The sequence below is a fragment of the Natator depressus genome, chromosome 20 (genome assembly GCF_965152275.1).
Source record: "Natator depressus isolate rNatDep1 chromosome 20, rNatDep2.hap1, whole genome shotgun sequence".
Classification (NCBI taxonomy): Eukaryota; Metazoa; Chordata; order Testudines; family Cheloniidae; genus Natator; species Natator depressus.
The window spans coordinates 5,519,769-5,531,947 of NC_134253.1; the positions used below are offsets into that span (position 1 = coordinate 5,519,769).

The window sequence follows — 12,179 nt, forward strand, 5'->3', positions numbered from 1 at the left end:
TTGGAAGGATTTGGTTTTGATCGGTAAATGCTGGTGAACGTCAATTTCACGGCCCAAGAAGCGATGACAAAAACCTGCGTGTGCGCACACACCCGCACACCCACACCCCGAGGCTGAACACACACAGGCAATGCCCAGCCCAGCCTGTGCACGCACACAAATACACGCGCACACCCCTTAGCCTGCACACCCACCCACGGACACACCCACACCCCCCCTGAGGCTGAACACACACAAATACACCCCCACACCCCCTGAGTCTGCACACACACACACACACACACAGCCACACCTACGCCACTGCTACTCCAAAGCCCCCGGTTTGAAGCGCATGCCCAGAGAGGACAAAGGCCCAGGTCCTCAGAGGTACTGAGGTGCCTGACTCCCATTGAAATCAGTGGGCGTTTAAGGATGTGGGGTTCTGGTTGCTCTAATCAGTTGATCTGGTTTCAGTGCAGACGGGTGCTGGATGCAAACCCGGCTCCTCTCCCTGCGAGTGGGAAGCCTGGGCCCCAACCTGCAGGGGCGGGAGCTGCTGCAAGGGTTACCACAAGGTTACCTGGAGCGCCGGCTCCTACCGGTTACCCTTAGCGGGGCAAATTGGGAGGAACGGCACCGAAATCAGCGGGGTTCCTTGGTGTTTACATGGATGTGGCTGAGAGCAGCGGGGTTGCTTGGCCCCAGCAGAAGGGAGTGGAGCAGCACCTGCCAAATTCCCTTCCCTCTGAACCGTCCTCAGTAATCAGCTGCTCCTCCCTGCTCCCGAGGCTGGGGTCTGCCCAACTCTGCTCATTAGGAGCGGGAAAGGGAGTAGCTGACACTTGTGCCTACTTTACACTGGGAGAGGCTGGGGCTGGAGTAGCTGGGAGCTCACCGCCAGGGCCAGCACTCCTGCCCTGCTCCCTACAGCGCCCCCTAGTGGGAGAGGCCAGGACTGAACATCATCTGAGCAGCGTCTCATACTAGGCAATAGGAATGGGCGGAGCTTAAGTTGTGGGCAGAGCTTATGTCGTGGGCGGAGCTTGGAAGAACACCCCACCCCTTCTACATCCCCAAGTGCTAAATTTTGGGATTCCTTCCATGGCTGGCACCCATCCGCCAGCCTGCCTGGGGGGTCCATCATTCTGCCACTGCCCTGACTGTGCCCCCATAGCACCCAGGGGCCCTGCAACCCAGGGACCCATCTGTGGCCATGACACCGTGGATCTAAGGAGCCAAAATGGGTGTGACCGATTCAATCCCCTTTCGGGGGAAGAGGCTGATAGTTGAAGGAGACAGGTCAGGGGAAAGCCCTAGAAAGACCCTCAGATTCCTGGCAGGAATCTGAGGGTCTTTTTAGGTCCAGCTGCCTTTAGAGAGCAGAAGGGATACGACCAGCGCTCTGCCTTATGGAAGGCTACTGGGGCCACTTACTAGCCAGCCCAGCCTTGGAGAGCCATGGACTACTGCACTGGGCAGAACAGCTCCGCCCCCCAATCTAGCGCTAAGGGTGAAGTGTAGGATGCCTGGGGCCCCGACTTGTTCGCTCCAGTTGCAACAGGCCTGGGGAGTGGGGTTATTGAGTTTAGCGCCACGGCGCCATTAGGGGGCTGGATGTGGGCAGCCCCCCTCCATGGAATAAGGCATCCTGGGATGGCCCCAGGACTAGCGGAAGAGGAGTTAAATCCATGAGCCCCTCTGCGGACCGAGCCCCACCACGGCAATGGGCCATTCAGAGAGACACAGCCGGGGTCTGTGCGATCGGGGGAGGGAGGCAGGACGGGAACCCCAAAGGAGGGAAATGGAAGGGTGACAGCTTACAATTGGGGAGGCTAGTTAAAGCACGAGATTGGGGATCAGGACCCCCTAGGTCCTATTCCTGACTATGGGAGGGAATGCGGTCTAATGGTTAGAGTGGGGGGAGGGAGGGTGTTGCTGGGAATCAGGACTTCTGGGTTCTTTTCCTGACTAAGGGGAGTGCAGGCTAGTGATTAGGGGGGTGGGGCGGTGGGAGTGGGAGTCAGGACTTCTGGATTCTATCTCTGGCTCTGGGAAGGAATGTGGTCTAATGGTTAGGGCGGGGTGGGGCTGGGAATCAGGACTCCTGGGTTCTATTCCTGACTCTGGGAGGGAAGTGCAGTCTAATGGTTGGGGGAGGAGGGGTGGAGTCAGGACTCCTGGGTTCTCTCCCTGGCCCTGGGAGGGAGTGCTGTCTAATAATTAGAGTGGGCGGGGTGGGGGCTGGGAATCAGGACTCCTGGGTTCTGGGTGGGGAGTGCAGTCTGATGATTAGAACAGGGATGGGGAGTGGCTGGGATTCAGGACTCCTGGGTCCTCCTCCTTGCTAGGGAAAGTTTGGGGGAGTGGTTAGACCAGGGACTGGACATCTATCCCAGCTCTGCCAGTGACTGGCTCTGTGACTTTGGGCAAGTCAGTTTTATCTGCCACGTGCCTCGGTTTTCCCATCTGTATATCGGAGACATAGGGCTATGACCCTACATGACCAGGGTGCCATGCGGCAGCATGGAAAGCGCTCTGAGCACCTTGGGCAGGGGGCCACTTTACACCCGCATTAGCAGGGAACTCAGGGCTCAGCCAGGATCCCCCACCCCTCCCCCAAAGGCCCCCCCCAGAAGCCCAAGAGAAGCAGCCCGATCTGAGGCCAACTGCGTATTTTATTGAGCTCCGCTGACCAAGCAAGTGGGCGGAGGGAGGCAAAGCAGGTTGCCTGCGGCCCTCTCAGGGCACTGCAACGCCAGATGCTAAGGGAAGGGAGCAGGGACCACGGGCTGCGTCTTCTCAGTTCTTGATCACTTGGGACTCGCTGGTCTCCGACACCACTTTGCCGTCCACCAACTTCTTGGTCGTGGTGACGACCTGGTGCGTGGTCTGCGTGACACTGCTGCTGTCCACCAGAGCGTCGCGAAGGCTGCAGAGTGGGAGAGAGGGAGCGTGAACACTCAAGGGCCTTTCCCAGAGATGGAGACCTGAGGGCTGGGCCGCACACCCCTTGGGAGGGAGGTCATCAGGGAGCAGCCCACGCGGGATCAGTAGCCCGGGGTGGCATTATGCCCGGGTAAGCATTAGCTCCTCCCTGCCCCCACTCAATGGGCACCCACTTTCCCCGCCACCGGCTCCCTGCCAGGGCCACGAATCCAGGGAACGTGGGGGTCTAGTGATGAGGCTCCTCTGGGAGACAGCCCCATATGTGTGGTTGGTCCCGCACTGCCCCTCAGAGGGACAGAGCCCATTTCTGGTGGGGATCTGGGCCTGACTGCCCCTTCCCATCCCTGGGGGAACCTCAGGGGCCCCGTGACCCAGCAAATGGGGCCAAACACTGGGAAGGATATTGGGTGCATTACTGACCCTCTCTGGCCTGGGTCAAATCACAGTAGCTTCCCGGACCCTCAGCTAACCCAGCTAGGAATTACTATAACAGGGAGTGGGGGGCAAGATGGGTTATCTTGGAGCCAGGTTTCCCTAGCAGAACAAACGACGAAGTCCAGGGGCCCCAGGGTTAAATCCTCCCTATTGGAGTTGGAAAGAAGCAGGGCTGTGGGAGGAGCCGACGCCCCGACCCGAGGCACTCACTTGAACTCCTCTCCGCCCTCCAACAGCTGCCTGTAGGTAGCGATTTCTGCCTCCAGCTTGTCCTTGATGTTCAGCAGGGCCTGGTAGTCCTCAGACTGGCGCTGGATGTCGTTGCGTACCTGAGCCAGCTCCGCCTCGGCCCGCAGGAGCTGCCCATTCAGATGCTCCATCTGCACGACGTAGTGCTGCTCCACGTCCCGCAGGTTTGCTTCCAGGCTGGCTTTCTGCAAGGGGAGGAGAGGTCAATGCCAAGCCTCAGTGGGCACCAGCCATACCTCTGGGGAGGATGCCATGCCCCAGAGGCACTAGTTCCTCCCCTTTGGGGGGCAGCATTGGACAAGGAGAAACCAGGATGTGACCTGGCTGAGGGTGATAGGCCAACGTTAGCTCCCCCGCCGCCCACGGAGGGTATCCCCGGCAGGGCCAACGTTAGCTCCCCCGCCGCCCACGGAGGGTATCCCCGGCAGGGCCAACCTTAGCTCCCCCGCCGCCCACGGAGGGTATCCCCGGCAGGGCCAACCTTAGCTCCCTCGCCGCCCACGGAGGGTATCCCTGGCACACTGGGATGCTGTCCACCTCTAATGTGGTTGCCAGCCTGAGCGCCAGGGATGGATCAGGGCTCTGGGGGAGGACAAGGAGAAAGCTCCCTCCCTGCGCACGGTTGGGGAGAGGCTCAATGGGGTGCAGGAGACCCTGGACGTGATGCGGGAGAGCCCAGCTGTGGTACTGCGGGAGGAGTGGGACAGGGAGAACCCGACCTGGTGCTGGGGAGGGGGAAAGCGGCGCTCGGGATGGGGGAGTGAAGGAGGAGCCCAGCTGCAGTGGGGGGGGTGGGGTGGAGCAGGGGGACCCCGGCCCTGGCGGTGGGGGGGAGCAGGGGGACCCCAGCTCTGGCCCAGGAGGAGAAGCGTACCAGGTTGCGCAGGGACTCCAGCTCGATCTCCAGCGTCTGGCAGGTGCGGCGCAGCTCGGAGACACTGCTGCGGGCCACCTCGATCTCCTTTGTGTTCTCGGTGATCTCCGCGGTGCTCTGGGTGATCTGGAGGGGGACAGGGAGCAGGGATGGGGCAGGCCAGTTACTTGAGGGTGGGGGAGGGAGTCTCTTCCTTGCCAGCCAGAGCTAGCCTGGTCCACACCTCCCAGACCCCGACACCCCAGGGGATGGAGCTCCAGCAGCCCTGTCTCCATCATGGGCCAAACCAGAGCCCCAGATCAGAACCGCCCCTGATTCTGGGCTTGGCAGCATGAACTCGTCCTGAACGTGCCCAAAGAAGTCTACTTAAGTGGCCTAGTTCTTGAGAGTGGCAGGAAGTGGGGGACCCCCCCCGGGGACAGGCCGTAACCCCTCCCCCCAGCTCACCATCTGGTTCCATTGCTGGTCCAGGTCCGCCATGTTCTTCTGCGCCAGCGTGTCATACTGAGCCCGGATCTCCGCCATGACCTTGCCCAGGTCCTGAGGCTGAGCGGCATCCACTTCCACCGTCAGCCCCGAGTTGGCGATCTGGGCCTGCAAGCTGTCCACCTCCTGCGGGGACAATCCCAGACCCATGAGACGTCCACTCTTTGGGAGAAGGAACCCCCACCCCACCCCATCCTGGGCCCTTCTGGGGGCTACCTCCCACCCCCCAATGGTGAGCCACGCCGGATAGTCCTGCCCCATGTGGGCACAGTCCCCCCTCCCCAGCTTACATCCTGGTGGTTCTTCTTCATGAAGATCAGCTCCTCCCTGAGGGACTCAATTTCGCCCTCCAGCTGCAGCCGGCTCATGTTGGTGTCGTCGAGGACCTTCCGCAGCCCGTTGATGTCGCTCTCCACCGACTGGCGGATGGCCAGCTCTGACTCGAACCTGCGCCGGGTGGCGGGGGGAGGAGCAGGAGGGGCTCAGTGCTTGGGGACGGAGCTCCAGCTCTGCAGGGGGGATGGAGCCCCTCTGCCATCTGTGGGGGTGAAGAGGGGGCATTTGGGGGGGCAGAGCCCCTCCCCCATGTGTGGGGTTCTGCAGGGGGTGCATTTGGGGGGCAGAGCCCCTCCACCATTTGTGGGAGTGCACTTGGGGGGGAACAGCCCCTCCCCCATGTGTGGGGTGCTGCAGGGGGTGCATTTGGGGGGCAGAGCCCCTCCACCATTTGGGGGAGTGCATTTGGGGGGGGAAGAGCCCCTCCCCCATTTGTTGGGTGCTGCAGGGGGTGCATTTGAGGGACACGGCCCCCCCGCCACGTGTGTGAGTAGGGCGGGGGTGTATGTTTGGGGGTTGAGACTCCTGCACCATGAGTCTGTGTGCTTGGGGGCGGGGGGAGCAGCCTGAGTGCCAGACCTCTCCACCCTCCGCGTGCCAGAGTCCCCTCAACATCCGGGGTGCAGCCAGCTCAGCAGAGCTGCTGCACCCCTCCCATATACCCTGGGCGGGGGAGCTTCCCCTCTGGGTCGTGCCCCTCCCTCCTGGCTTCCCACCCCACCAGGGAATCTCCACCCCGGCCAGGGCAACGGGGGTCAGGGCGAGAGGACAGTGACTGCTCGGTGGGACGCTCACTTGACCCGGAAGTCATCGGCGGCCAGGCGGGCGTTGTCAATCTGCAGGACGATGCGGGCATTTCCCACGGCGCTCTCGAAGATCTGGGCAGGGGGAAGATGCATGGCGGGCGGGTCAGTGGGTGCAGAGAGCAGCGCTGGGGCTGGCTGGGTAGGGGGGGCACGGACAAGGGGCTGAGTTCTGAGCTCTCCCAGCGGGGTGTGCATGCCCCCGGGATGGCAGCAGGGTCCCACCTCCCTTGGCGTGGCCCCCGCGGCCCGGCGATGCCCCACAAGAGCCAAAGGACGCCCCCCCAGCCACTGATCCGGGAATCGCTCTCCTGTGCCAGCCTCCGCCGGGAACCTGAATCCCCTGGGCTCCTGCCAACCCACGGCATTGTTTGTCTAGCTCAGCACAGGTGCAAGGCAGGTGCGGTTCCCACAGCAACGGGAGACGAAGGCACTTAAAGAGACACCGCCCGGTCTATTCGCGGGGGCCCGTCACCCTGAGATCTGAGCCCTAAAAATGGGACTAACCCCCGAATTACTACAGGTGACTAGCACAGGAGAGCCAGGACGCCTGGGTCCTACAGGCGATCCTACCGGTGAATAAAACCCAGGCGTCCTGGCTCCCATTCCCAGTCCCGTCGCTCGGTGACCTTGGGCAACAGTTAGGCCCAAAGTGGCCTAAAATTTGGGGTACCCCACTTTTGGGGAGCCCGACTGGAGACTGGTTTGAGAGCAATCCACAGTGCCAACAGAAGCCTCCATGTTTGCTCAGCCCCTCCGAAAAGCAGGCCACGGTGGCTGGATTTCGCCGTGAGCTCAGCTCAGGCTACTCCCCTAAATAACAGCCAGTTTTCTAGGCCTGCTCCCCAAGTACTAAGCTCTTGCTGAAAACCCAGCACTGGCGCGGGGGGTGCCGAGCACTTTGAAAATCTGTGAGATCCCCGTCTCAGAGATGGGGAAACTGAGGCATGGTGCAGTGACGTGACTTGCCCAAGGTCACCCAACCAGCCAGTGGGAGAACTGGGAATAGAGCCCACATTTCCAGTCCAGTGCTCTGCCCACTTCCAGATGGGGCTTTCTCCTGTTGCCCTGCACACCTGTTCCCACCGCAGCTTTCCAACCAGTCTCACTGTGTCTTTGTTCCGTTTGCAACGGTGACTCAGCCCAGAGAGAGAACAAACATCCACTTTGTTCCCCGCCCACCCCAGCTACACCCCACTGCGCCCGTTTTACCCTGACCCATCCCACCCTGCACGGGGAGAGAGTTTTCAGTCAAGGCAGGATGCTCGGAGCAAACAAGCAAATGGCCCTGAGATCGCCCTGGGGGGCTGGTTCAGGAAACAGGCACGCAACAAACATTAAGGAGAGTAAACCAGCCCTAACAGCGGCAGCGTGGCCTAGTGGCTAGAGCGCTGAACCAGGACTTGTGAGACCTGGGGTCAGGCCCTCGCTCTACCACTGACCTCGGGCAAGTCACTTTGCTGCTCTGTGCCTCAGTTTCCCCTCTGCCTATTTAGAAGGGGAGCGTGTGTCAGGGCAGGGGCTGCTTTCCCCCCGGTGGGTGTGCAGCGCCTGGCGCAATGGGGCGGCTAGTAGAATAATCATCTGCTTTGAGGGAGGGACCGAGACCCCCTCAGCACCCCGCCGAGTGGGGGGGAATTAACCCCCCTGCTGCCCCAAGGGGCTGTAGCTGGAGCAGCAGGGGAAAGCTGGGATTTCGGCCTGCCACACCCTGCTTTTGCGCCTTGGCTGAAGGTCAGGCCACTGTGCAGGGGAGGTTAATGAGTAACTCGGGGGGGAGGGGGGGCATGAGCCCCAGGCTGCAGCAACAGTGCCTGCCCTCTCTGGGCCTCACCCTGGCTGAGTCCGCACAGGGGGCTGGGTTGGGCTCCTCACCTTGGCCTACAGCCCAGCCGGACCCGGCATGCCCAGACGCAGCACCACAGCGAGCTGATGGCCGAGGGACCTCCTGGAGGCTTGGGGGGAGCCCAGGTGGGTGAATGCATGGGGCTGCACTTGGGACATGGGTGCAAGTCAGTAACCCTGCAACGCTCCCCAGAGGGGGGCAGGCTTGTTCCTAGGCTTTCCCTTGCTGCACGGTCCCCTGCAAGGGTAGCAAACCCACGCTACGCCCTGCCCCTCGGGGGGGGGGAGGCGGGGGGGACAGAGGGCTGATCCCAGATATGGGGATGCCGACAGGTGCATGATCCTCCCCTCTCTCATTGGGTTCCTGCTTGGTCCCAGGCAGAGGTGGTGCTAGAATTGGGCGGGGGGGGGGGTCCTGCATGTGCCACCTCCTCCCTGATACAGTGGGTTTGGGGGCTGCAGATCTGAGCGTGATCCAGGTGGCCAAGGCTAGGCGGGGGAGGCAGGAGCAGGGAGCATCTCACCTGGTTCCTCAGGTCCTCGATGATCTGGAAGTAGCGGCTCCAGTCCTGGGACCTGGGGCCCTTCTTGTCCATGAACTCCCGGATCTGGAGCTCCAGCTTGTGGTTGTCGGTTTCCAGGCTGCGCACCCTCTCCAGGTAGGAGGCCAGGCGATCGTTCAGATCCTGCATGGTTTCCTTCTCGTTCTGCACCACCCCGGAGCCCGACAGGGAGATGCCGTAACTGCCTCCAGAGCTGCTGCCCGGGAAGCTGGAGCCCAGGCTGGTGGTCCTGGCCACGGAGATCCTCGAGCCAGAGCCCCCGGCCCCGGCGTAGACGCTGGCAGCACTGGTGTTTGGGGCGTACCTCCTGCCCATGATGCTCGGACTTCTCAGGCTGCTGGAGTAGGAGGTGGATCTGGAGAAACTCATGGTGCTGGTGGGGACGGACAGAGAGAAGAGTTTGCAGCAGTTAGTAAGGTCTTCGTCTGTGCAGGGCTGGACTGGATGCAGGCTGGAATTTATAGCCAGGAACAGAGGAGGGGCCGGGTAGGGCTTAGCCACCCCCACCTCTACCAGCTTCCCTCTGCTCCAGGAAGGTGGGGCTAGGCGAAGGCCTGGTCCTGGCCTTTGTTTGCACAGCCGGGTCACTTGAACCCTTGCCAAGGGCCCAGCCCCGGCTCCATGGAACCGGATACCACCCAGAGCCACCCACGCCTGTTCTTGAGCTGTGCCTGGCTGAGGAGGCTGGACGGGGGAGTTCTGGGCAGAGTTAGCGGAGAGATCTGGCCAGCCATGGGGGAGCTGGGGCCTTTCCGTTCCGGCTCTCTCTGGGCCGAAGCCTGTCGTCAAGCCAGCGGGGTGCGGGGGGGGGGGGGGGGGGGTCAAGCAAGAGATTTGGGCCTGTGATTCTGGGGCCAGGCGTCTGGTCAGTGCAAAGGGGAAAGTGGCACGGATGGAGTTGCCCATTGCTGGCCACAGCAGCCACCTGCCTTTCTCCCCTGCGCTGGCTCTTGGCCCGGGAAGCCTGCCCTCGTAGTTCCTGGGGCGGGGGGGGGGGGGGGGGGTTGAGAGCCATTTGGTAACCTCGCTTGCCTTTTGCAATCAGTGCATCCGGCGCTTGCCCCCTCCTTCTAGCTGCCACAGTGCTTGCCCCCTCCTTCTAGCTTCCCAGCACCCCCCGGGTGGAGGGCTGATCTGGTGCTGAGCGGAGTCCCCTTGCACCAAATTCCGAAGGTGCAGAGACAGGGGGATCATAGCAGCCCCCAGCCGAGTGGGGCGTAGGGGCAAAGTAGATGGGGTGCGCCAGCAAAGAGCAGGCTGCAATCACTCCCTAACAAGTATCTCCATGCTCGCTTAGCTGGGATCTCTGCTTGCTAACCCGGCGTGCAAATGTGGTCCTGTCTGCATGCTAACCCGGCATGCAAATGTGGTTCTCTCTGCATGCTAACCCGGCATGCAAATATGTGCTAACATTGCATGCAAACAGGGTTCTCTACGCTTGCTAATCCAGTCCGTCGTTCATGCTTCACATGGTTCTCCATGCATGCAAGTCCGGATTTCACCACCCGCAAACCCCAATTTCTGTGCACGCAAACCCAGATTTCTGGGCATGCAAGCCCTGATTTTTATACACACTTTCCTGGATTTTGTATACTCATTATCCCAGTGTGGAGGCATATTTCTGTCTGCAGTGCATGCTAGCCCAGTGCTTTGTGCATGCTGCTTCAAGTGTGCTGTCCTCGATCTCCTTGCTTGCTAATCCCAGCATGCTACAGGTAGAATGAAAGCTGAGCAAGCCCATTAAAATCTCTGCACAGAGCCAGTACAGCAAAGCCCAGCTCTGCTCATTTCTCAGGAGACAGGTTGTGGGTTAAATTCTGCTCTGGGATGTCAGTGGAGTGACTCCAGATTGACATGGACTTAACTCAAACCAGGATTTGCTTGTGTATGTATTCAGGAAGTGCTCCCCACTGTGCCTCTGAAATGCAGCCTCCTCTGGGGTGGAGCGAGGAGCTCACACAGACAAGGAAACCAGCAGGCTGCGGGAAATGCTGGCCGAGGACCCTGGGCCAAGCCCTTGCTCTTATGTCCAGGCAGGAAGAGCAGCGAGTTGGATAGTAAGATCCAAAGAGCCACCCACTGTAGGGAATTGCTCCTCCCAGCTGGGAATAGACCCCAGGAGTCCCGACTCCCAGCTGCAATCTGCTCTAACCGCTAAACACCACTTCCTTCCCAGAGCTGAGAATAGAATTCAGGAATCTTGACTGCCACTTCCCCTGCTTGAATGACGAGACCCGCCCCCGCCCCCCCGAGCTGCAGATAGAACCCAGGAATCCTGACTCCCAGCCGCCTCCTCTAACCACTAGACCCCACTCCCTGCCAGAGCCATGGCTAGAACCCAGGAGTCCACCCTCCCCTCCTGGGGCCACCCCCATGCTCTAACTGCTAGACTCCACTGCCCTTGCAGAGGGGTAGCTGAGCAGAGCCTGCCAGCGATTCAGCTTGTGGATTCAAAGGGTGTAGCTGTTGCGACACCAGGCCAGCGCAGCGGAGCCGGGGGCAACGGGGCCTGACCTGAGAGCTGTAGCCTGGTGCAAGCAAAGAGGGAGACTTGTGCACACACAACAGTTTCCATCCAGCCAGCCAGCCTAAATCAAGCAATAAAGATCGCCATCTAATAGCAGAGGGAGAACTTTTACCCTTCTCAGCCCTGCCACATTCCTGGCTTATCAGGGCTAGGGCGAGGTGTGGGCCCGCCTGTGCAACACGCACACACACTCTGCAGCCTTACATCTCCTCTCCTGTCACATCTTCCTCCAGCGCAGGCCGGTCCCCCTATTCTCCAAACCACAGGATCATCATCTAGCTTGCTTGTTGCCCACAGAAATACCTGCCGTAGACCGAACCAAGCCCGCCGGCCCACCCCCGGCTCCATTTGCGGAGCGGTGGGGTTCGGAAATTTAAACGCCGGCTCACTTCTGAATGTCACCGATTTTTTGCCCCTGTAGATGGGATGACCCGAAACCCAGGATCCAGCCCCGCCCGTGCCCCGGTGGTTCTCAACGAGGGTACCCCTGAGGGTATGCAGGGGTCTTCCGGGGGTACAACAACTCCTCTAGATATTTGCCTCGTTTTACAACAGGTGACACAAAAAGCACTGGCAAAGTCAGTACAAACTACAATCCCAACCTGAAGCAAATACTCACCAGCAACCACACACCACACCACAGAACCACTAACCCAGGAACCTATCCTTGCAACAAAGCCTGTTGCCAACTGTGTCCACATATCTATTCAGGGGACACCATCATAGGGCCTAATCACCACACTATCAGAGGCTCGTTCACCTGCACATCTACCAATGTGATCTATGCCATCATGTGCCAACAATGCCCCTCTGCCATGTACATTGGTCAAACCGGACAGTCTCTACGCAAAAGAATAAATGGACACAAATCAGACGTCAAGAATTATAACAAAAAGAACAGGAGGACTTGTGGCACCTTAGAGACTAACCAATTTATTTGAGCATGAGCTTTCGTGAGCTACAGCTCACTTCATCGGATGGAGTGGAAAATAAAGTGGGGAGATTTATATACACAGAGAACATGAAACAACGGGTGTTTGTCATGCACACTGTAAGGAGAGTGATCACTTAAGATGTGCTATTAGGAGCAGGAGAGTGTGGGGGTGGGGCGGGGAAGGGTCTACTACACTACAAAG

At 60.2% G+C, this 12,179-nt stretch overlaps 1 protein-coding gene across 1 annotated transcript; it reads right to left on the bottom strand.

The window, feature by feature from the left end:
• Window positions 1-2,636: 2,636 nt before the first annotated feature.
• KRT18 (keratin 18) lies at window positions 2,637-8,963 on the bottom strand. Its single transcript, XM_074934954.1, has 7 exons — window positions 8,478-8,963; window positions 6,101-6,183; window positions 5,260-5,416; window positions 4,931-5,095; window positions 4,484-4,609; window positions 3,571-3,794; window positions 2,637-2,908 (listed from the first exon to the last, which is right to left on the bottom strand). The coding sequence occupies exons 1-7, from the start codon at window positions 8,883-8,885 to the stop codon at window positions 2,779-2,781; spliced, it is 1,293 nt and encodes a 430-aa protein (XP_074791055.1). The 5' UTR covers window positions 8,886-8,963; the 3' UTR covers window positions 2,637-2,778.
• Between the last annotated feature and the right edge of the window lie 3,216 nt (window positions 8,964-12,179).